Genomic DNA, 26,682 nt, shown 5'->3' on the forward strand with positions numbered 1-26,682 from the left:
CTGTTTTTAAACATTGGATACTCCTGATGTTTAGATCATCAGTGCTTTGTTTTTTTAGACAGATAATAAATTTTGAGTAGGCTATACCATATTTTTCCCCCAAGTGATACTTTTTCAGTATGGAATTGAGGATTTTTATGAATACCTTATGACTTAGGCCTTATCAACCTAATCTCTTGCCCTCATCTCTCTGGCCTTTTATAATATATTATAAATTGCATGGAAGCATGCTAATGGTTCCTTAATAAATGTTTTCCTTTCCCCTATTGCAGGTTTAATTTTCCTTTCTTACATAACCTATTCAAAAACCCCTGGGTGCTTTTTACTCTCTGTGAAATAAAATTTTAATCCTCTGAGCTAGTCTTAGGGCCTGTAAGATTGGACACCACTGAATCGTTCCAATCTTTATATCCCAACCACAGTGCGTAAACCTGCCATTCTGTTAAGTGGGTCTACCTGCAGTCCTAGGAAGTACTGTCTCCCTTATCATTGCTATGCTTTTTACTCATAATCTACTCTCCATAGAATTTTGTTTTGTGTTTTAAATCTTAACTTTGCAAACCGTATGACCTTGGATGGGTATTGTAAACTCTCTGAGCCTGTAAAATGGGAATAGTAATTTCTGACCTAAAGGATGTAATGAGAAGCAAATATGTTAGGATATGAAAATGCGTTGCCAACAGTGATCAATCTAAGAAGTTACACTTTTATTTGATTTAGAAATACAGACCAAGATACCTTGTTAATTTATCATTTGAAGTTTTAAACAAGGTGTGGAATATGGTAGTGTATTTTGTTTTTGTCATTAAAGGATTTTAAGCTTCCTTCCTGGGTAGCTCAATGCTGAATTGATGTGCTTTTAATTATTTTCACGTACAAACTTTTAAATATTTAAATTATTATCAGTTGTCTTTGATCATAGCACCTAAAAGAAAAACAAAAGGAGGAAACACGTCAACTTAGATTTTCTTTTCTTTGAGGTCTCCATTATATATCCCTAGGAGTAGTAAGATTTGTAGTCAGCTTGCTTTGATAGGATTTCTTGTTAGGAGAGAATAAGCTTATTCTCAAAAGTGGGTATTTATCTCAAAGTGAAAAATATTACTAATGTTTATGAATATCCAGATGATAAGTATAGTAATTGATGCAGATAAAATATTTGTTCTTAGGATAGTGTCAGTCGCATGTATTGTTTTAACAGGTTATAGAATGAAAATATGCATATATTACTATTATCTTAAAAGTATTCATTAACATTTTTCCATATGTATCATACAATATTGATAGATCTTATTTTTTAAAACTAAAATTCTCCTTGAAGAACTAATAGAAAATAGAGTTACTTAAATAAGGAAAGTTAGGAGTTCCCACCGTGGCGCAGCAGAAACAAATCCAGCTAGGAACCATGAGGTTGAGGGTTCGATCCCTGGCCTTGCTCAGTGGTTTAAGGATCCAGCGTTACTGTGAGCTGTGGTGCAGGTTGCAGACGTGGCTCGGATCTGGTGTTGCTGTGGCTCTGGCATAGGCCGGCAGCAACAGCTCTGATTCAACCCCTAGCCTGGGAACCTCCATATGCTACGGGTTTGGCCCTTAAAAAGGACAAAAGATAAGAAAATAAGATAAATAAGGAAAGTTAGATCTAACAAGTGTAGTGTGGAGTCTATGAGTCTATCAATGTTTAATATTTCTGTGGAACCCCAAAGTTTAATAGCTGTGCTAATGCTACTTCTGTGTAATAATTGACTTGGTAGTTATGGCACATGGTGCATAGTGTGAAGCACTTGGACTGATATTTAACTGGCCAGCAACATGGACAGACTGTTTACGGATCCCAAAAGGACCAGACAGTAGAGCTTTTATTTTCATCATGCTACTATTGATGATGAATCAGTAGCCATTTTTTGTATGAAAAGAATAACCACTTTCTTAAACTTAACAGCAGTTTCATGGCATGAGTATTGTATTTGGACATTAGGTTTGATTTTGCACTTATGTGAATTTAGTGCAAATTTCCCTAAAATTTCTAGGCCTCTGTTTCCACATTTGTAAACTGATGGGTTTGGACTGTGTTATTTGGAAGGCACTTTTAATCCTGAAATTATTTTCTGGTTAGTCCCTGGTTTACACGGAAAAGGAGATTTGAGAAATTATAGAGAACTGGCTCAAATTCATGGCTAAGTAAGAGGCAAAGCCAGGGCAAGAATCCTTGGTTTTTCTCCTTTAAATACTGCAGTTCAGGCAAGTTGACTTTCATGTGCAAAGTCATAGAAATATTTAAAATCTGTTACTTTAATGTAATTTTAAATTTTATATTTGTTTCTTTTGCTACTGTTATTTTAACATTTGAAATTCCTGCAGTTTATTTTTTTTGAAATGATATCTCATTTTTTATGGTTTTTTAAAATTATTTTTAAAGTATAGTTGGTTTATAATGTGCCTGAAATTCATTTTACTTATAATTTTTTAACTTAAAACAGTTATGCTTTTTATATGTAATAACTAAAATAGTTGATGCTAAATATAAGGAAAATACTAGTTCTTAAATGGAAAGTGATGCATCTCAATATGCCGACTTGTGTAACTCTCCCTACACTAGCACTTCTCCACTACCACCACCAAAAAAATATGTTTTGGTAACTCAGAAAACTCCCTATTCTGATTTTGTGATTAGTCTCAAGGAATGTAGGTAGTAGGAAATTTGACACTGTACTGTCAGTGTGTATCTTGTACTTTTGAAAATAAAAAAAAAAATCTATGAAAGTTACATTATCTTAACAGCATAAGCTAGAAAATGAAATTCCAACTCTTGTAATTAATATAACTGAGAAATGGAGAGTTTTTTTTTTTTTTTTTTTTTTTGAAGCATTCCGTAAGTCTCTTTGTAAAGAACAATTAAAAAACACTGGTTGAGATCTTTTTCATAAGTTACTATATTTGGAGACCCAGACTTGTTTTCTCACCTTGTTAATTTTATATGATACGGTGTTTTTTAACTCTTCAAGGTAACTATATGTATATAACAATAATATTTTATTGGTTCAGGTTTGTTTTGTACATTCGTGTTTGTAACTCCTGTAAAACCAGTTAGAAAAATGAAGTAGTTTTAATGAATACATAAAATCGAAATTGGCAATATGGTTGATTGCTATAATCCTATCCTAATGTCCAGTATATTTCTATATTTTGTTTTGATTTTATAATCTCAAATTATGCGCCTTTTAGGTGATTAGTTGCAAATACTAGGCAGTTTCGTTAAGCTTGTTTTCCACTATCCGAATACTTTTTAAGTCAGACTCCTGAAAGAGGAATAGTATAAATTTTACAGAGTCAAATCACTTTAAAATATTTACACTTGCTTGGATTTCTTATAATAAACACGAAACTTATAATATAACTGAATGTTAAGTGAACATTAATCTAAGATTAACTTCCTCATTTGTTCTTGCGCTACTTACTCTTAGGTCTTGATGAAATCATAAAATGAACAAATGTACCTGTACCTTTATAACATTTGAGCACTCCGAATGTGTGTTGCTGAACTGTGTAGCTTGTAAGATTTTATGTGATTGGATGTATGAAGACCTTTTCTTTTTAAAAATTATCTTTAGACACATCTTTTCCAAAAATCAATGATATATTTTTAAAATGTAGGAATTCCTGTCGTGACTCACTGATTAACGAACCTCACTAGTATCCATGAGGATGCAGGTTCGATCCCTGGCCTTGCTCAGTGGGTTAAGGGTCTGGCATCCTGGTGAGCTGCGGTATAGGTCACAGACAGGGCTCAGATTCCTCATTGCTGTGGCTGTGGTGTAGGCCGGCAACTACAGCGCTGATTCGATACCTAGCCTGGAAATTTCCATATACCATGGGTGTGGCCCTAAAGAGAAAAAAAAAAAAAAATGAAAAAAGTAAAAAATGCAGCTTAGCGTAAATATAGCGGGTAAAGCTTTATTCAATCCCTACACAAAAGTGAGTAAACTTGGCTGCCCTAATGAACACATTTGTGTCCTCCAGTGAGTCAAAATTTAGCATATTTCACCCTAAAGCTTTCAGGGTTTTTTCATTTGTTTCTAACATAGCTGAAAAAGTAATGTAACATTTAAAAAATTTACAACCCAGAAAATTAGCATGGAAAACATTGTTGAAGTGGAGAGGTTTTGGATCTGTTCATCCCTGAGCCTGAATATTGGTGTTGGCACTCTACTTCACAAAAGAGCCTCTTTGTGAAGCACATTTGTGAAAATGAAAATAATTGGACTTACTTTGTTATGCTTATGTACTTATGGATAAAATAATGTGTAAGCTGGGGAAGGCGCTACTACCAGGTCCCCTCTAAAGTGTGTTCTCTTTGGGTTTTTTTTTTCTTTTTTTGGTAAATATATAGTCTACCTGCATGAGCCTAGGTCTGCAAATCCTTATATAAGCCATTGGAAAGCCTTGATACAGAGGTGGAAGTTGCCTTTTGTGTGTGTGTGTGTGTGTGTGTGTGTGTGTCCGCACCCATGGCATATGGAGGTTCCCAGGCTAGGGGTGAGTCGGAGCTCTAGCTGCTGGCCTGTGCCACAACACAACCACAGCAACGTGGGATCCGAGCCTCATCTGCGACCTACACCACAACTCACAGCAACACCGGATCCTTAACCCACTGAGCAAGACTAGGGCTCGAACCTGGGTCCTCATGGATGCTAGTCAGATTCATTTCTGCTGAGCCACGATGGGAACTCCTGTTATTCTCTTTGGAGCTCTGCTCCCATTTTAGGTCTCTTTAAATGTAGTATTTTAGGAGACATTACATGTCCTGAAGACAGTTTTAAATTGTATGATTTTTATTTTGGACATAAAACATTCTACTTTTCAGGCGACAACTTCTTAATAAAAAATTCTATCCAGAAAAGTGATATATTTTCTTTTAAAACTATGTATATACTATAGGGAATATTATTCTTGTGCCTTGTGAAAGTAAAAATAAAAAGCAGGTATAGAAGCAATACTGTCAGTCCACAGAACTCATAAGATAAATGTGAAAATATGTATGTAATGAAATCCTTATCATATTTGTGAGATTTTGATAGATAAGACTTGATTGAGTAATGAGGAATTAAATATTAATTTTCATTACTTTAAATTCCTTCTAGAAGAGTATGAATATATGCAATATAAATTTCTTTGGGCTCCCGATTAGTTATAGTTCACGACTTTGGCTTTGTGTTGGAATACATGAGGAGTTACAAAAATTAATGATGTTTAGGCCTGAGAGGCTCTGATTTAAATATTTGGTCTGCACTCTGGGTATTAAAAAGCCCTCTAGGTGATTCTGATGTGTAGGTAGAATTGAGAACAACTGATTTAGAGACTGGATTCTGGCTTGGCATAAATATTAAAATCAGATGTTAACTGAGCACCTTGGAATTTGAAGTAACATGATAGATTTAGCTTTAATGAGAACTGATATTTGCATAACATTTTATAGCCTCACGGAGCTCTTTCCTATGTGTAATTCTCCCTTAATTTATATTCTCTGCCTCTTTGAAAGTCTCTTTGTTGATAACCATTTTCAAAGGTGCAAACAGATTGGTAGGTAGTATATTTGCTAAATTGGAATCTTGCACGTAATTTCCCCACTCATGTTCTTCTCTCCATCTAAAATGTTCTCCCTTGGGAGTTCCTATTGTGGCTCAGAGGGTTAAGGACCTGATGTAGTCTCTGTGAGGATGTGGATTTGATTCCTGGCCTTGCTCAGTGGGTTAAGGATATGGTGTTGCTGCAAGCTGTAGTGCAGGTCACAGATGTGACTTGGAACTGGTGTTGCTGTGGCTATGGCTTAGACCTGCAGCTGCAACTCCGATTCAGTCCCTAGCCTGGGAATTTCCACAGGCCTCAAGTGCAGCCATAAAAAGAAAAAATAAAATATCCTCCCTTCTATCCTGCATGTCTAAATCCATTCTATATGTATTTCAAGGCTCATCTCTCTCCTAAAGTAACTTAAGAGGTGTTATACCAGTTTCTGTGTACAGTTGTTATAGCCATCTATTCATCTATATGGCCTGAGTAGGATAATCATACCAAGTGTATCTGTCTTTAAGTTGAATGCGAAATAGTCACATATTAGGTTTTTTCCTAGAGATTGACCCTTGAACTATCTGCTTCTCCGTTCTTATTAGAAGCTCTGTTGTAAGAAAACTACACTCATAGATTTCAGCAAGCATGTTTTATTTTTTTAAGGATAGTGGTTTTGAACTTTCTTCGAAGCATTAAGCCCTTTGAAAATTTGCTGCAAACTATGTACTCTTGCCTGAAAAATACATGTATACACATGCATATACAGTTTAGGTTCAGGGACTTCGTGATCTCTCTGTATTGCATATATGCTAGTTAAGAACTCTTGCTCACAATCAAAAAAACAACAAACTTTCCAAAAGAATTAAATTCTTAGATTAAGCCTGACCATCAAAAGGGCAGTGTTCTCAAACCATACTATTTTGCTCCCCCGATTAAATTATTTTTATTGAATTATACACTGTTATCCAATATTAAGGAACATTTGAGGAACAAATGCACTTTTGAGGAACAAATGCACTTTTGTTTTCATTGTAGTAATATTGGAGACTTTGTTTCTATTTCAGTGTTTTTCAGTGCATGAGATTGCAGTCCATGAGTGTAATGTGAAATCAACTTGGTGATCTTAACCACTAAATATTTCTTGGTTTTATTTCTTTATTTTTCCTGTTACATTTAAATATTAATAAAATTATATTTGATTTTAATGTTTCCCTTTTTCCTTTATAGTCAGTGTAGGTTTATGTTTTGTGAAACTTTTTGTTTTTTATATTATGTACTACTGAATTGTGGTACAAAATGTATTTCTTTAAATAACTTTTATGGTTTAAAAATTTAAAAACTACTTTATCAATCTTAAGATGGACTCAAAGGATAAGTTTTTCTTTTTATTTTCATCTGTAAAATAGGAATAATAATAGTTCCTACCTCTTAGGGTTATTATGAGAGGTAAGTGTATAAAGTGCTTAGAATGGTGATTTCCTAGCACTGTAATAAGTACTTGATTAATACTATTGTAATTGCCAGAGCTAGTGCTTTGTTTTTATCTTATTACACATTAAAGACTTTTTAATTAGTTAGGGATAGTCTTTATTTTGGCTGTTAAAAAATAAGCTCAGAGATAAATTTGTGACGAAAGATTAATAACTGTCTGTCTTCCCTTTGTCCTGATTTTGTCACCATTAAGGTTTCTGTTGTATCTGTATAAGCAGCTGTCATACCCTTTCTGGAACATCAGAATCATCAAAATAAGTCATTTTAATATAATTCTATTAAAATTTCAGAGATGTTTTCATATTCATCTGTGCTAGGAGGGAAGGTAGAGGTTCTTATGAATATTCACTGCCTGTCTTAAACTGTAGATTAATGAAACTGTGGTTAGTTGCTGTCTCTTTCAGTTTTTTACTATATGATTGAGTCCAACATAGAGAAGAGAATATTGATAGCTGCATTAGCTGTCTGCCTTACCGAATAAATTTTTAAGCCCAGTTAAACCTGTGCTGTGTAGAAATTCAGGTTATAGTAGATCCTCATGGTGAAGTTGTGCTAAGTTTTTATATGTATTGAAGTAAAAAGTGGTACATCAAAAACTTTAATAATATGGTTCAGTATTGTTTTCCATAATGTGGCATCAGAATTGATGTTTTAATTATTCACCTCCATTAGCTATTAAGTGCTTTTTGTTACTTTGGTATATATGTATCTATTATAAAATATTTCTAAAAAATGATAACTTCACACTTCTGATTAAATCGATTTACATGGTAAAAATGCTTGGGCAAAAAGGTGTTACTGTTGTGGAAATAAAAGGAATTACAATTTTCTAGACTATAGCAATATACATTTGTTAAGGCTAATTTCTCATTTGTATGTTTGGCTTTAGAAACAGTATTTTGCCATTTTAAATCTTTAGTGATAGAGTAATCCATTTAAAACTGAAAAGGGTAGTCAGCCTTCTTTGACCATATTGAAGATGAACTTTAATAAATGAGTGCTCCCATGTGTCCCAGAATTTTTGAAAGCAGAAATCCTTAGAAATCCATAGTCAAAGGTTATAGAATCTTTCCCCTTTTGCTACTTTAGCAATTCAAGGAGTTTGCGATTACAAATCCAGACAAATTTGTGAGAATTTGTTGTTGACGGAAATGTTTAAGAAGATGAACAGGCGAGAATCCAGCTATTGAGATATAAAAGAATGGAAAAGAAAATAGTGGAGTAAAAATAAGGATTTTTACAATGAAGTCTAGGTAGCAAAAAATGATGAGGGAAATTCTGGACTTCGAATATACAACTTAATCTGTTGGGATATTGGAATTTGAGTTGTATGTATTTATGGGAGAGCTGATGCCATGTGCTTTGATAGGAAATTGTAGTGGTTATAGCTTTGTAATTATTTTAAGGTTTAGGAAAAAATTGGCACAGCATTTGTTTCTTGTCAAAAGTATTTGAGTTTTCTGGGAGTTCCCGTCGTGGCGCAGTGGTTAACGAATCCGACTAGGCACCATGAGGTTGTGGGTTTGATCCCTGGCCTTGCTCGGTGGGTTAAGGATCCGGCGTTGCCGTGAACTGTGGTGTAGATTGCAGACGCAGCTCGGATCCCGCGTTGCTATGGCTCTGGCATAGACAGGCGGCTACAGCTCTGATTTGACCCCTAGCCTGGGAACCTCCATATGCTGCAGGAGCGGCCCAAGAAATGGCAAAAAGACAAAAAAAAAAGGCATTTGAGTTTTTCTAATGTATGAATGTTGGGATAGTTTGCCAGCTGTACTGAAGAGTACAAAATAAGTAAAATTGCTTTTGACCTTTGAAATCATGAGGAACGTGGATCGGTGACCTAGGTATAAAATCACAAAGGCTTGAACATTTAAAAAATGTTTTAAAATTGAAGAGAACAAAAATCTTAAGTGGGAAAGATGGTAAGTAGTAATTAACTATGTAGTTGAAGACATTTCAGATGCTATTAGACTTTGTAGGGCTCTCTTTTTCATTTTTGCAAGCATAAAATTGTTTATGGGGCTTTTCAAGGTTTCCTTGAGAGAAACTGACTAATTCTTAATTCCCAAAAGTCTCAAATTTTTCAAAGGCCACTTACTTACTGGAAGGCAGCATGGCTCAAGGGAAGGAGTCTGAGGCTTTGGAATCAGAAGGACTCAGGTGGGACAGTGTTGCCATTTAATCATTACTGAGTCAGTTGGCATCACTCTGGGCTCTAGCTTATCTGTAACGAGTATATGTTAATTTTATTAAGTTAAGGGTTATTGTGGGCTTTAGGTATAAAATGTTGTCATTCAACAAATGGTAGCTACTGTTAGTAGTCATTTTAAGGAACCTAGTGGTGGTGACTGTGGAGGGATCTGTGGTACTTTAATTATTTTACTTTTTAAAGTTTTTTCTCGTTTTTTTTTGGCCGTGCTTGTGGGGCATGTAGAAGTTCCCAGACCAGGGATCAAACCTGTGTCACAGCAGCAATCCAAGCTCTTGTAGTGACAACACTAGATCCTTAACCTGTTGCACCACAGGAGAACTCTTACTTCTGTAAAGTTTTAAAGGCAAAATTGTTCAGAACTAAAATATAAATAAAGAGAAATTCATCTAATTTGCTTTCATTTTTGATTGCCTATTCCTACAAGTGATTCTGTGTCTTATTATGCATATAATATTTTTATAAAGTCCTCAACTACACTAAATGGCTTTTTTTTTTTTGGTCTTTTCTAGGGCTGCACCTGAGGCATATGGAGGTTCCCAGGCTAGGGGTCTAATCAGAACTGTAGCTGTCGGCCTACACCAGAGCCATAGCAGCACCAGCTCCGGGACACATCTGCGACCTACACCACAGCTCATAGCAGCATCAGATCCTTAACCCACTGAGCGAGGCCAGGTATCGAACCTGCAACCTCATGGTTCCTACTCGGATTCATTAACCACTGAGCCATGATGGGAACTCTCTAAATGGCTTTTAATGTTTTATTTTTAGAAATGTGACTTGATAAGAGACTTCTATTAAAGTTGCAACAGTATTTTGTGATAGACTATTTTTCCATCTACTCACAAACTTTAATTGGAAGTAGGGCTGGAAGTTCCCATTGTGGCGCAGAGGAAACGAATTCGACTAGGAACCATGAGTTTGCGGGGATCGATCCCTTGCCTCACCCAGTGGGTTGAGGATCTGGCATTGCTGTGAGCTGTGATGTAGGTCACAGACGCGGCTTGAATCCTGAGTTGCTGTGGTGTAGGTCAGCATTTGTAGCTCCGAGTTGACCCCTAGCCTGGGAAGGTCCATATGCTTCAGGTGCTGCCCTAAAAAGCAGAAAAAAAAAAAAAAAAAAAAGACAAGCAGGGCTGGCATTTAAATATTTGAATTTTTCTATCTAAAAGCAAGTTATCAGAGCTAGAAAACTGGTCCTCTTTTTATTCTGTCTAATGCTCAGAATAAATCACTAAGGAGAATACATGTTACAATTATAGTGAACAAAATTTTTTATTTCCATTTGTTTTCCATTTGCTGCCTGATTCTGTTCCACAAAGATAAATTCAATTAGAGACTATTAAAAAAAAATAGTACATTTTGGGAGTTTCCTTGTGGCTCAATGTAATAAAGATCCATTGTGGTCACTCCTGTGGCACATATTGCATTTCTGGCCCAGCAACTTCCACATACTGCCAGAGCAACCAAAAAAGAAAAATTGGATTTAAAACAATAGTACATTTTGGGAGTTCCCGTCGTGGCGCAGTGGTTAACGAATCCGACTAGGAACCATGAGGTTGCGGGTTCAGTCCCTGCCCTTGCTCAGTGGGTTAACGATCCGGCGTTGCCGTGAGCTGTGGTGTAGGTTGCAGACGCGGCTTGGATCCCGAGTTGCTGTGGCTCTGGCGTAGGCCAGTCGCTACAGCTCCAAATAGACCCCTAGCCTGGGAACCTCCATATGCCGCGGGAGCGGCCCAAAGAAACAGCAAAAAGACAAACAAAAAAACAAAACAAAACAAAACAAAAACAATAGTACATTTTGAAGAAAACCTACATAAAGACTTAAATTTTTGCATTGTGACCATTGTTTGGTGTTTTGGCCTAGCATTTTTTATTTTTTTTGGCCATGCCCATGGTGTGCGTAAGTTCTGGGTCCAGGGATCCAACCCACGCTACAGCATTGACAACACCAGATCCTTAACCTGCTTAGCCACCAGGGAACTCTGGTCCTAGCTTATTAATAAACGTCATTTTAATGATGGTGCAAAGTAAGGAAGTCTGAAGGTTTTCAATGTGTGTTGAGATCTGATTCTATTTTAAATTATTTTGTAAAGTGTTCTAGGCTTTATTTCTCACCTAATATTTGTATTCTTTTCCAAACATCTAATTAGGTAAAACTGAAGTGATTCAATTTTTATGTTACAGGAGATTACCTGGGGCAATTGATGTTATTGGTCAGACTATAACTATCAGCCGAGTAGAAGGAAGGCGACGGGCAAATGAAAACAGCAACATACAGGTTTAGTATTTTAAGTTATTACTATTTTTTAACTGAAGGATTATCTCTGTGCTCTAATTTATTCAATATACATTCATAGCACTATGCTATGTGTTAGGTGCTTTAGATACTACAAAGGGATTTAAAATATAAAATCAGTCACCATGTTGTTACAAAAGCTGTTCCATTTGGAATATGTAATAACCTTTAGATCTTTTTCAGTAATATTTCTTTTCCTTGCTATACATGTGATATATGGCCTCCTTGGACAAAAAAATATGGGAAAAGTTTAAAGAAGAAAATAAAACTTTTGATAATTCTGCCATCTAAGGAAAAGTATTCTTAACATTTGGTACATCTCTTCCTTGTCACTGAGCAAGATTGGGATTATATTTTTGTATATCTTTTTTTCCTCTCCACTTAGAATTATCATTTGCATTTTCCCATATTCTTAAAATATCAGGATAGATTTATTGTATGGCTGTGCTGTAATTTATTTTTTATTTATTTTTTGGTCTTTTTGCCTTTGCTAGGGCCGCACCTGTGGCATATGGAGGTTCCCAGGCTAGGGGTCAAATTGGAGCTGTAGCCGCCTGTCTACACCAGAGCCACAGCAACGCCAGATCCGAGCGGCCTCTGCGACCTACACCACAGCTCACGGCAATGCTGGATCCTTAACCCACTGAGCAAGGTCAGGGATCGAACCCACAACCTCATGGTTCCTTGTTGGATTCGTTAACCACTGAGGCACAATGGGAACTCCCCATAATTTATTTAATGTGACATTTCTGGGGGAAGTAGATCTCCTGTTTTTCAAGTAAAATAATGAAAGAATATGAAATATTAGTAGCTGAGATAATTCAAGTTGAACTTGAATAACTGAGACTTTGAACTATTAGCTTGACCACAGTTTTTTTCATTTTTATTTTCTTTCTTTGAAGGCTTTAAAAAATGTCCAGAGTGTTTTGATTCTTACTACCTTTAATAAATTAATCATGTAAAATGTTCTTTTTAGCATCTTTAAAGGTACATTATTTTTCAAGTGGAAGATAATCCTTTTTCTTTCCCCCACCATTATAATATCATGACTTTTAAAATCCATTTTCTATTTCAAAATATAGTTTATCAGCATAAGTCTTACAAAAATTACTGTACTAAATTTGTAGGAAAAGTTAATGAAAGGAGGGATCATATATTTAAATGATATGCTGTAGCCAGCACGGACTTGAATCTATAACATTATGCTACCTGTTTCTGTTATTTTTCCTAAACATGTTTGCACATGTTTGCTCCCTTAGGGAGCTTGTCAATTTGGGTTTCTAGGTGCCACTCTCCTGTAGGTTTGGTGCTATCCCTTTACCTGTTCTCACAGATCAGTGTTTTGTAAACACTGGTACTTTTTCAGTATAAACCCTTGATCTTAAAGTTACAAGTCTCACATGAAGAAGTTATTTATCTATTTGGCTGCCAGTTCCTGGCACCCTATTGATAACATGCCTTACAGTCGCTTACTTTGCAACCTGGTCATGACAGGCGTGGTATAATCAATATCTGTTTATGTCACCATGTTAATTTCTTAATGCTAATATCTGTGCCTGATTATTATATTGTCTTAATTTGAATGCTTTAATTTTGGGTAACAGATAATACATTTAATTTATGAAGTACTTAATTGTCTCTTTAACTTTGGGTAACAGATAATTACATTTAATTTATGAAGTACTTAATTGTCTCTTGTTTAGAATGTTTTAAAACTAATGTTAAGAATTTTATTGGTAATGATTCAGTTTTTCCTAGGCTTTTTCTTTTTTGGCCACTCTGCAACATATGGAGTTCCAGGGTCAGGGATCAGACCTGAGCTGCAGTTGCAACCTTAGCTGCAGCCGTGGCAATGCAGAATCCTTCATCCACTGTGCCAGGCCTGGGATCAAACCTGCATCCCAGCGCTCCCAAGACACTGTCAATCCCGCTGGGCCGCAGTGGGAATTCCAGTTTTTCCTAGGCTTTGAATATGAACATTTATAACAATGTGTGTGAGAGTGTATACTCGCATCAATACATATACACACATATCACACGTTACTGCTGCCCCCTCAAAGTGTGTGTATGTGAATAAAACTTACTTCTTAGATTAAATGAGATTAATTTACTGAGTTTAATCTTAGAACATTTATTCATCTTTTTAATTAACTGTGTTTTAATTTTAGGTCCTTTCTGAAAGATCTGCTACTGAAGTAGACAACAATTTTAGCAAACCACCTCCATTTTTCCCTCCAGGAGCTCCTCCCACCCACCTTCCACCTCCTCCATTTCTTCCACCTCCTCCCACTGTCAGCACTGCTCCACCTCTGATTCCACCTCCAGGTAAATAGTAAATAAGACATTTGAGTTTAAAGGAAAAATAACCCATGAATATTTTTTAAATTTTATACTTAACTATTAAAGTATATATTTGCAAATAGCATCTTCATTGACTGCACTGCATTAAAAGTAATAGAATATGAAATTTATTATTAAATCTTCAGTAGATTTACACTGAAACAGATGTGTACCGTGTCTTACTATTTCAGCGAAGAGACAATGTACTGAAATAGGGAAGAGTGGACAGATATTCAAAACTGTGATCCAAAAATAGGATAGTGATCCCCATATTAAAGTTGCTAATTGTATATACGTACATTCATATTGAATTGTAAACCATATTACTTTGTTTTGAAAAAAACTAAATATTCTTTACAATTGTGTAGGTCAAAAAAAATTACATCCCATGAAGAGATTGAAATGAAAATCTCAGTCTGGTCCTCTTCTTTCTTTTTATTCTGGTTTCCTTTTAGGAGACTGTTGCTGGGTGCCAGGTACCTGGTGTTTACTTTTATTATACAAGACAGAAAATTTTCAATTTTTATCATATTCTTAACCACTTTGGATTATTTATTCAAAACTAGGTCAGTGGCAGCAGAAAAAAATTCACAAATAGTCCCCAAATTTTATACCTTCAACCTTTTATCCCATGGCCTTTGTTATTTTATTCCCAATAAACTTTCAGTATTTATATCCCTTAACCAGTTTTTAGTGACTAATGGGATTGATTGAGATAATAATTTCTTCTTCCTGGGGAGGATGCTGGTAGTAAATGTTAAAAATTAGCTACTGGTGGTAGCCAGAACTACATGTGCTACATATATTAAAATTTGCTTTCTGTTAATAAATCAGTTTATACTTAAGAGCCATGTCCACTCACTCACTTTGCAAGAGAGCTTTGTTTTGAGAGGTGGTGGTTGTGGCTACAGTACAGAGGCAAAGAAAAAAGATCTGCATAATCCTGCCCTATAATAGTCATCCTTGGCTTCCAAAATCCAGCTGTTGCATCACCCCACAAACACAGCGCCTTTGATTTCCTTCCAAAATCTCTGCTTTCAAAAAGGTTAAGAATATTGTGAAAAGTGATTAAGACTTTAGGGAACTTGTTGTCTCAAAATTAAAGAGAAGATTGGATAAGTTCAAGTTGCTTAATCTTGAGGACATTATTTTTAAAGTTCGGTGACTTTCTTGTTTCAGTAATAAACTGCTTGTTCAAAGCACAAACCATTCAGAAGTTGTGATTGGATCTGTGATTCTTAGATTTTTAATGTGAGAATTAAATGAAAAGGGAAAGTAATGAGGACTTAGTGATTCATAAATGAGTCCCTTGTCTTATTAAAAAGATAAAATGTAGGAATAGTTAATTTTGAGCATATTTGATTTATTGAGACTAAATGATTGTGATAATAATCTTTACAATGGATTGCTTTGTAATCTTATTTAAACTTTACTGGCTTTAAAGGTGATTTAAAAGAATTTTTAAAATTTTCCAGATAGTATCATATAGCCCCAGATGGTTAATTAATACTGTATAGGAGTTCCCATTGTGGCGTAGTGGTTAACGGATCTGACTAGGAACCATGAAGTTGCAGGTTCGATCCCTGACCTTGCTCAGTGGGTTAAAGGAACCGCGTTGCTGTGGCTCTGGTGTAGGCCAGTGGCTACAGCTCCGATTAGATCCCTAGTCTGGGAACCTCCATATGCCATGGGAGCAGCTCTAGAAAAGGCAGAAGTATGACGTAATGATAAAAGAATAAATACCTCACTAGTGTAAAAATATTTAGAAGCTCTGTAGGATATTGATAGGCAATGGCATTATCTGGATGTGTGCTTTTTTTTCAAAAGGGTAAAATTAGTCCACTTCTTTGCCATGTAACTTCTGTTTGTAAGCATGATTTTTTAATGTTTAGATTACCTGTGGCATTATACTGTAGAATACCACTGGTTATTTTTCTGTTGCATGAGCTATTTGTTTAATGTTAATTTTCAACTTTTTATATTTTATTTTATTTTTTTTTAATTTTTTTTTTTTTTTTGGTCTTTTTGCTATTTCTTGGGCCGCTCCTGGCAGCATATGGAGGTTCCTAGGCTAGGGATTGAATCCAAGCAGCAGCTCTGACAACACCAGATGGTTTAACTACTGAGGCAGACCAGGGATGGAACCTGCACCTCCTCGGCAACTCAAGCGGCTGCAGTCAGATTCTTAACACACTGCGCCACAGTGGGAACTCCCCAAATTCAGATGAATTCTAATGCTGGTTTACTCAGTACCTAACTGTGTTATGTTTGCTGGGAATGGTGGTAGGGAAGCTACCAATTCATATTAAAACCAAATATTTGTATATTGAGCCTATCTGGTTTATTCCTTATTTTTACCAGGTTGTGAGCTGTTGAAGGTAGCATAGGCTGTGTATTTCCATCTGTTTCCCCACAATGCTAATCACAGATGTCATGTGTATACTTGACATTCCCTAAATATGTTAGCTAGTTGTGTTAACAACATATTTAAGTATCCATAACACTAAAGGGATTTTCACATTGGCAGTTGGTATAGTCACATGGGCACTTACTAGTCAGAATGGGCACTGGCTTCAGACAAAAGTGTGGCTGCTGTATATTAGATAAATATAAGCCTTGATTAAAGCCATGTTTTCAGTTACCATTTGCCACAGAATCACAGGATTACAGTATGTTCTGTAGAGATGGCTGTAATTTAGATCACCTCAAGAATCATAAATAACTAATGAAAGAAAGCTGCGGCTCAGTAGTCTTTTTATAAGTATTAACTTAAAAAGTCTTTGCCTTATAGAAACCTTGGGTTTCTGTTTTGTTTTCTTGAGAAATACTAAAAGGAAAATGAACACAGTATTTGGAAGATGAGTTTAAACATTTTAATGTTGCCTTTGTTAATGTTAGCTTTCAGATGCTAAAGTTTTTAAGTCTTTATGTGATAGAACAAATATAGTAATGATGTATTATACCCTTACTTTGGAGTGCTATCCAGATTTGCCTGAAACAGTCTTTTTATACCTTTTGTCTATCTTAATCATTATAATTCACTCTCAAAAATGCCCTTGCATGGAAGATAAAATTTATGGTCAGCTCTTAGAGGCTTAAAGATGTGGCACACTTCTTAAGTAGGCGGTTACTCCTTATCAATGATGTATTGATAGAGACAGCTTCATTCAAGGGATTTTTCCTGACGAAGAGTTAATAGAAAAGAAGAGAGGAGTTGCTCCCTCTCTCTCAAATACACATCTACAACATACATGAAACTTTGTCAGTAACAAAGAGGACAAAGTCCCATTTCTGGCCACAATAGGTTTGTATGAAGGGCGGGACAGGTTTTGTATTGGAGAGAACAGCAAACATATAAGGGACCTTTGGTCCTAAATTAATGTTGTGACTTTTGGGTTAGCTTTTTTAAATGGAAAAGTATTTACTGTAGCCTTTTGCCACCATGCTAACAGTAGCTTGAAAACAGACACCACTTATTCAAGATTTCCCACATTTTCAGAAGATCTGTTATCATTTTCTAGTGAACCAGAGAATAGTTTCTATTGTATTATTATTATTATTTTTTTTTTTCAGAAATGTGTTGGTGTGGTTTCATGCTTTCCCTAGAGGTAATAGAAATAATAGCTAATACTTACTGAATGCTAACTATTGAAGGCACTGTTCGGAACCCATTTCATGTATTAACTCAATTTGATTCTTGACAACATCTGAAGTAGATGTTATTCTCATTTTTCAGTTGAGGAAACAGAGGCTTAAGGAGTTTAAGTAATAGCTAGTAATAGAACCAGAATTCTAACCTAAGCAGTTTTACTCAAATGCCTATTTTATTAGCTATATTGAATTGAAGAAGTGAATTGTTATTTATGTCAAGAAAGCTGTATTATTGGGTTTATGTATGTTCACTCTAGTTGGCTTAAAAGCTTTTTTTTTCTTTTTTTAAATTTGCATACATGTTTGTGGTTAAGGAAGTTAGGGAGATTGTTAAAATAGGAATCAGATTTTTAAAAAAAAATCAGGTTAACTGAGGTTTTGCTCTTTGGCTAATTTGTGTTAAGAAGTTATGTTTACTGATTAAACCAATTGTGAAATACTTGTATATTGGAGGAAAAAATTGTAGAATTAGAAGGATTGCTATTATAGAGTAGTTGAGTGTGTGTGTGTTTTGTGGTAAGATATACATAATATTGAGCATTTTTACCACCATAAGTATACAGGGCAGTGGCATTAAATACATTCATGATGTTGTGTAAACATTACCACTATCTATATACCTAAAACTTTTTCATATTCATAATAAAAACTGCACTCATTAAACACGATACCTTTCTTCCTACCCCAGCATCTTTTGGCCTCTTTTTTTCCTCTGTCTCTGTAAATTTGCTTATTCCAGGAGCTTCATATAGTAGAGTCATGTGATATTTGTCCTTTCGTATCTGGTTTATATTTTTTTAATCAAATAATTTAATAATTGTAAATAAGCTATTTTTTAAACTATAGTCAAACTGTATTACATTTTATGGTAGATTTTAATTTAGATTTTTAAATGTTAATTTACTTTAATGTCAGGATTTCCCTTATGGTGCTGTGGGTTAATTAATTAAGGATCCGGCGTTGTCACTGCGGTGGTGTGGGTTTGATTCCTGGTCTGGAAGCTTCCATATGCCTCGAGCATGCCAAAAAATAATTTAGTGTCATATTTTATTGTCTTTTTTTTAAATAATGCAGTTTATTGAACAAGAGAAGTGAGATTCAACTTAATTCATGTTACTTTAAATCAATATTAAGGCTCATGTGATTATGTTAAGCCTTGGAAACAACTGAAATCTAGCTCATGGGTAGAATTCTACTAAGTTGAATAAGACTCTTTGCTTTACTGAAATGTAGCCTAATTAGATCACAGATGAGTTATCTCCCTACTTTTAAAGTTGGAAATAGGGTTTAGCTGTTTATCTAGATTTCAAAATATGATAAAAATTCTGCATCATTTTAGCAGAAAGTTTATCTTTCCCTAAAAGACTCTTGATAGGTACATTAGTGTCTTACTAGTTAACCATCTAATACTGTAAATTATATGAACTTAAAATTCTTGTTCATTCCTTAAATATCTTAATTTTGACTTAGTGATGCTACGTGGGGTTAGGGAGAAACACAGCTCACATCTGGAGTCTTTCTGCATTGTGCACCTCCGAGGTCAGCATTGTCTTTAGATTATTTTCCTGTTAGCTCTCTGGTTTCTAGCATAGCGACTATCAGACGTTTTAGTCACAGGATCCCTTTACTCTTAAAAATTATTGCAGACCCCCAAAAGCTTTTATTTATATGTGTTACATCTGTTTTTATTAGAAATTAAAATTGTTAAAGTAGAATAATCATTATATTTAAATTATTTTGGGGGTACATATAATAAGCCCATTACATATTAATATTAAAACAACATTTTTGTGAAAATAACTTTATTTTTCCAGAATGACAAAAAGCATTTAGTGCCAAGAGTGACCTTGTTTTACACTTTTGTAGATCTCTTTACTGTATGGCTAAGTAGAAAAAAACTGGATTCTCCTATTTGCTTCTTCATAAAATCTATTGTGATTTCATGTCATGTAGCTTCTGGAAAACTTCATTGTATGCTTGTAGAAGAATGAGCATGAAAATGGCAAATAACATCCTAGTACTTTTTATGGAAGGAGTTTTGATGTTGCAAATTCCTAGACAGGCCTTAGGGACCCTCAGGAAGCTCCAGAAACACTTTGAGAACTGCTGCTTTGGCAAAAGCTTGTCCTGTATTGGATGGATATTATCTGCACCGTTCAGGAAGTACAGTTTTATCCCTTTATTTGAGATGCAATTTTGTGACTATAGCATTTAGTAAGCTGATTTTATAGTTCCATGAAGGTTTTTGGTTTTACACAGCACATCTGCATATTAACTGATGATGCTATTTGCCGGAAAGTATGCATTTTAAAAATGTGTATTTTCCAAAAGTAATAACTTATTGAAAACTATTTCTTGAAAAATAGAACCGTCTCCATCTTTTTTCTTTTTTTTTGGGTCTTTTCTAGGGCCGCACCCGCAGCATGTGGAGGTTCCCAGGCTAGGAGACTAATCGGAACTGTAGCCACTGGCCTACACCACAGCCATAGCAACACCAGCTCTGTGATCTACACCACAGCCCACAGCAATGCTGGACCCTTAACCCACTGATCGAGGCCAGGGATCAAATCCGCAACTTCATGTTCCTAGCTGGGTTCGTTAACCACTGAGCCACAACAGGAACTCCTAACCGTCCCCATCTTCTATTTTATTGTCTTCCTATGTAAAAAACCCTAGTAGTCTATCAAATTTCCAGTAACTCAAAGTAGAGTGATGCTGATCATCTGTAATAAGCAGTATTTTTTGTATTTTTTGGCACGATTAAACAATTTAAATAAAAATTTAATAGAAATTAGGTCTTCTTTAGGATCTTTAATTTTGAATGTCTTTTTTACCCATGAATGCTTCCTTTATAACAGTTATATTTTTAATATACCATAGATACTATATTTTGTAGAATTTAGTAATGGCTTAATATTTAAATTAGTGTTTAATTAATTAAATTAAACATATTTAAATAAACATTTGTTAAATATTTAAATGTTTACTTAAATTAATATTTAATGATGAAATTAAATTAATATTTGATGATTAATGATGGTTTAATATTTGTGCTAGTCTTCCATTTTGCCATTGGATGTGAGCTTATAGAGATTAATTCCTTAAGTTATTTGTAAAAATAATTGGTATTTCTATCAGAAATTTTTTATTTGTCTAACGTAGAATTTTTGTTTTCTGTATGTTTTTAGATTATAAGAGGATTAAGAGACCGTAGTAAAAGAATAGTTTACCTATTTTATAGTTAGCATAAAATTATCTTTTTTGTCTTTTAGGTATGGAGTATGCTGATAACCATTTTTTGTTGCTTTATGTTTTGTGACTGTAGCACTTTTTAACACATTTTTCTTTGAAATTATTTCCATCCCTTTTTGCACCTTTGTAATTAGTTATTTTATTAAGAAATGAATTAACAGTAATTTATGTCATATGCTTTTTTCTTTAAAAGATAGATGGTAAATAATGTGTGTTTGTATCATATTAAAAATTTTGATACTTGGAAAAGCTATGCGATGGAAGGTCATATTTAAAGTCATTTATAAGCCTTGACATTCTGTATTCATTTTTGTGTGTGTGCAGAATTGCACAAAATTATGAGCTTGATGGCTTTAAAGTAGAAATTGTTGAGATTTAAGGGAAGTTATCAGGCTTATCTATTCCTAACATAATAGTGTTGATGAACTTTGGAATTTCCAAGTGAGAAGTAGGAAGCTTAGTTCACGTAGTTCTCCTGTGCTTTTTTCTTTCATTTGAACTTAGTAAAGATACGTAGTTATCATATGTATTAATTGGCTCTTGCTCCATAGCAAATTACTGTGGAATGCATTGGCATAAAACAACATATGTTTATCATTGAACAGTTTTTGTGGGTTAGCAATTTTGGGACAGCTTAGGTGGTCTCCTCCTTCAAGGTCTCACAGACTTTGTGATTGTTATCTCAAAAACTTGACTAAGAAAAGATTCCTGTTCATGCTCACTGATCTCTGTTGAAAAGATTCACTTCCTGTCCAAATGGCAGCTGGCTTCATCAGAGCATGAATGCTGAGTAGAGGAAACTGGCAAAATAGGAGTCACTCTTTTTTTATAACCTAGTTATGAAAGTGCCATCCCATTATTTTCGCTGTATTTTGTTTGTTAGAACTGTCCTTGTATCTAGCCCATCCTCAAGGGGAGGATATAAATACCAGAGGTATAAAAAGTTATGAATACTAGGCGGTGGGGGTCATTGGAAGCCACATCAGACTGCCTACCACATAATGCATTTTATGCAATAGGAATACATTGAAGTGAATTCATAGGCACTTTTTATTGTTTTTTTGTTTTTTTGTTTTTAATTGAGTGCAGAGCCTCTATTTTGTTTTTGCTTTTTTGCTTTTTAGGGCTGCACCTGCACCATATGGAAGTTCCCAGGCTAGGGGTTGAATTGGAGCTGCAGCTGCCGACTTACACGACAGCTACAGGAATAACTCCAGATCCGAGCTGTATCTGCGACCTATACCACAGCTCACAGCAACACCAGGTCCTTAACCCACTGAGCGAGGCCAGGGATTGAACCTGCAACCTCATGGACACTAGTTGGGTTTGTTACCATTGAGCCACAATGGGATTTCTGAGCCTCTGTTAATTTTGTGAGAATTTAAAAAATACAGTTGAATTCATTTTGCTGGTCTGTTCCTTTCTATTTTTTTGCCTCAGTTCCTTCAGTCCCTTAATAGGACTTCAGATTGCTCTCCACCCCCATGCTGTTTGTTTTACTTCAAAGTGTCACATGCTTTGTTTGTTTCAAAAAATTTGAGATGAAATTTATCTGTTTTGAATATTGAGGTACTCACCAGTGAGTGCAATTAGTGTAGAAGTTTGAATCTAATCCAGTGATTGTTAAATACGTTCTCTGGTCAGCAACATCATCATCTCCTTGTTAGGAATGCAAATTCTCTGCCTCACTCCAGACTTACTGAATCAGAAATTCTAGGGGAGGGGCCCGTCATTCTGTTGTAACAGATTGTCCAGTTCTGATGGTGGCTGAAGTTTCAAAACCTCTAATCTGTTCAGTCCCTTTAGAATTCAAATATTACTTTGCTTAAAGCTTCTGGCCAGTAGTAGAAATCTTACTTTTACTCCTATATGCAAAGCTTTCCTGTATGCAAAACAAACTTTTTTTTTCCTACTCATTTTACAGATAAAAGATACAGAAAAGAAGCACAGTACATGTCTTGTGTATTTCAGGTCTGTTGGCTGGGCAGCACTTGTGTTGGCCAGGGAAGTTGGGAGTGTTGAGAAGACAGGGAATTTTAAGATGAATTTTCTCTTCTACTATACTGTTTCTCTTTTGTTAGCAAAAGTCAAATATTAAATATTGATTTCTTTTTTAGATGAGAATTGTGATGTCTAACATTATATCACATATTAAACTTTCCTAGTTGCATTTTAAAAATACATTTGCTAATCAGAGTCAAAGAGTGGATTGTAGGGTATCATCAACTTTAAAGTTCTGTTTCAGTGAACATTTACCAATAAAGATTTACATTGAATTATTTTAGATGAAATGAGGTCTCTCACAAGAAGGGCCCTTTCTAGTTCTCATGCTAACTTTCTGGTATGTAGATATTTTAAGTGACATCTGTATCTGTCTATTTATGTATCATAATTTTTCTTTGCGTTCTTAATTCCTTGCAGTTGATTTTTAAAAAATCTGTCCTATGATACTACTGTGGCAAGATTAAAATTAAAAGCAGAATGTAATTTTACCTACCTCCAAAGCATACTTGATAGTTCAGTTGTATTTTTTTATTTTTTTGAGAAAGTTTGATAACCTAAAGTTTTTGAGGACTACATTTTGAGAGGGCCAACTAGTATTTTCTTAGTTATTTTACATGAATTCACATTGTAATTAACTGAAATGCTGTATGTTGCTCATATATTTATTTAGGTAAAGTTGCTAGGATTATAGAGTGGGTTGCGAAATTTGGTATAGTTCTTTATCACACACCCAAGAAAATAGTCATTTATTTAAATGTGAATACTAGATCATAGGTAAAGTTTAGTGGTGCTCTAAAAAAAATCTATACTCTTCTAAATAAAATCAGGTAGTAACAGATATTAAGAACATTTGATAATGCTCTGCCCTCCTTAATTTCCTGTACAGCTTGGTGTCTGAGACTGCTTGTTTGTATTGTTTGCTGGATTCTTCTAGTTTAGTAATGTAGGAAGCAGCAAGGGACTTGAGGATGGATGGGGATTACCATGAAGGGTAGCTTATTTTTGTGGATTTGTAGAGGCCTAATGATTTTTGAAACAGGATGGTGGCCTTAATATCTTTTTCAGTCTTACTGATTTTGTAAATTTAGCATATCCTTTTATTGCACGGGTGGTTAAATAAGGTGCTTGCTTCATTCTCCATTTTAAGGCTCCTTACTGAAGACCTTTTTGTGTAAATCTCTTATTCTCATAAAACATCACAAAAAATTTTAAATAAATTATTAGCATATGTTTCCATTTATAGACAAACATTTGAAAGCAATTTTTATCATTACTTTTTCCTGTGCATTTAGTTAATGAATTAGATTACTTTTCTTTTTGGGGAATAATTTTGATGTACTTTTTAAGGTCAGATTTAGTAAACCATTCTGACTTTATTGAAGTTATTTAAGATATACATTGTTTCATGAAATTTTTTTTAGCTTTTAAAATTTTCCTACTGAGAAATATCATTTTTCTTCAAATAAATAGTTATAACTTGCATGACATATAAAGTTTAAATTAGGATTTAAGGGCACATTTAGCTAATGTAAATTGAGGATTCTATACATAGTTTGTTTCTTACAGTTTACATGTGTGCACATGAGTGAAAATCACTCAAATTAGTATTTACTGACTTCTGTAGAAATAAACCACCCACATTATCTTAGTGTGCCTTGGGGTGTGTGTGTGTGTGTGTGTGTGAGAATTGGCTATCTCCCCTCTCTTCTCCAAGTTGAGGGAAATAATAACTCTTCCACACTCCTGTCAACAATAGTAAAACAACTCAAATCAACACTGGAATGTCCCTCGTAGCTTTAGTAAAGTGAGTATCCATCATCTTCAGAGTTACCTTGCATTACCTGCAGTATTTAAGAGCCCATCGATCACTTTCCTATTAAACTGTTAAAATAACACGATGATATTTTGATTATCAAACTTAGTGTTAATTTTATTGAGTTTGATATTTGTGTATGCACAAATGTGCTTTTTTTTAACTGATGTCTCACTTCGTTTGTGATTACACTAGTGTGGGAGACCTTGTTATCAAGTTGTTAGACTGGGTTATCATCAGGAAGTCTGATGTTACACTTGAATTGTTGATCCTCTGCAAGAAAAAAGAATGCTTCTTTGGAGTGAATAAGCTAGGACAATGAGGCGAAGGGTTTTATTTCAAAGTTTTCTTTGGTGATGGCATAAATACATAACAGGTTATGAAATCCAATTACTATATTAAATTTCATCACTTGTTTTTTAGGTATTCCAATAACTGTACCACCTCCAGGTAAAACTTTTTTCATGTTTTCTCCATCATTGTTAATAAACATGAAATTTCAAGCTTATAGTTAAAGGAGGGACAGTGTTGATGTGGTTAGAATATGGAGTAGGCTATTGGGATTTCAAGGTCCTATTTTCAGCTCTGCCTTTGCTTCATTCCAGTTTCGATTGAGATATTTAGTTTTTTCATACCTGTCTTACCCATTTCTGTAGAAATAGAGATTCTGAGAAAATTCTTACCATATCAAGTTATTGGAGAAAATAGAGTATAGGATATAAAATACAATTTTTATTAAAATTGTTATTTCAGACCACTGAATTTTTTTATATGATAAAGTGACTGCAAGAGAAGAAAAAGATCATGTATCTTGACTTTACCGTGGTTTCTGATTTTTTAACCCTGTTGGCATAACTCAATATCATGAGAAAATATGTTCTGTACCACACAGGTTCACAACTGGTCAGATGGTTGTTCTTAGAGCGCTGATTAAATTGTTCATTGTTGCGATAATATGATCAATAGGAGTTTTTATGTGGCCCAGTGTTGTTTTTTACATTTTTTCCAGTTTTTTTTTTTTTTTTTTTGTAGTGTGATACAGATATGATAGTGAGTGTGTTTACTGAGTTCATTATTAAAAGTCAAGAAGTATAAAGAGCATGAGAGGCGATGATGCTTGGAAGGGTGGGTCTAAAATAAAAATGAGCTTGATAAACAGAAGTAGTAGAGTTCAGATAGCATGGCATAGTACACATAGATGTGGGCTAGAGTGTCACTGATTATGTATGAATGTGGCTGAAAAAGACTTATCAGGAAAGGTCATAAAGGAATCGTTGGTGTGTCTTCATAGGTTAAAAAGAAATGTGGTTGTAAGGCTGTGTAAAATAGGATTATGGACTCTAGAACTAATGTGATAAATTGCTAAGTTTTACAATGCTAAGATGTTTAATAGAGGAGTTATGGAACCTAAAACTGGACGCAATGAAGATGAGCACGGTGAATTTAAAACAGCTTGAAGCAGGGCCAAAAATTGATTTAAATGGACTTTTGAGAAGGTTTAGGAAAACTGGGATTTATTTTGACATAGAATACTAAAAAGGAGGCTTAGTGAAAGTGTTTTGAAATACGTATTTCGATGAATTGCTTCTTGTCCTCATGCAGATCAGCGTGTGTGAATGTAGTGCGAGAGATTTACATTATATAATTTAATGCACTTCCTAATAGAGAGGGTCGTTAAAGCCTGGCAGGAAGTGGTGTCATAAGGAATTGGTATGATAAGTTGTAGAATCTTCAAGTCTTGTTGGGATGCTTTATTGCCTATCTGAATTTGAAAGTGCAGAGTAGATTAACTTTTAAGGTCCCTTGTAGCCATACTCTGTGGTATTTCATTTAGGTATTGTGAATTACTGAGAATGCAGACCTCATGATATAAAGGTGCAAATTATTTTCTCTCCAAACTAATTCAAAAACTACCCGATGTACTTTTCTTTGTAAAATAGTTCTTTAGGGCTGTGCAATTTAAAACATATTTTATGATGGATGTTCTCAGCCTTAAGCATTTATATATTTACTGTGAGATTTTATTTATAAATTACACATTTTAAGGAAATTTCTATACAT

At 34.7% G+C, this 26,682-nt stretch overlaps 1 protein-coding gene across 33 annotated transcripts in view; it reads left to right on the top strand.

Moving 5' to 3' along the window:
• The window catches only part of FIP1L1 (factor interacting with PAPOLA and CPSF1), a 77,822-nt gene that overhangs the window by 29,549 nt on the left and 21,591 nt on the right, over window positions 1-26,682 (top strand). For 17 of the 33 annotated variants that reach the window (XM_021101244.1, XM_021101232.1, XM_021101245.1 and 14 more), the window contains 2 exons: window positions 11,450-11,543; window positions 13,730-13,886. In XM_021101244.1, coding sequence (XP_020956903.1) covers window positions 11,450-11,543; window positions 13,730-13,886 — 251 coding nt within the window. Of the gene's footprint in view, window positions 1-11,449; window positions 11,544-13,729; window positions 13,887-25,044; window positions 25,072-26,682 lie in introns of all 33 variants that reach the window. The other 16 variants (XM_021101251.1, XM_021101241.1, XM_021101229.1 and 13 more) reach the window with 1 other exon arrangement.

Source organism: Sus scrofa, chromosome 8 (assembly GCF_000003025.6).
Source record: "Sus scrofa isolate TJ Tabasco breed Duroc chromosome 8, Sscrofa11.1, whole genome shotgun sequence".
Taxonomy (NCBI): domain Eukaryota; kingdom Metazoa; phylum Chordata; class Mammalia; order Artiodactyla; family Suidae; genus Sus; species Sus scrofa.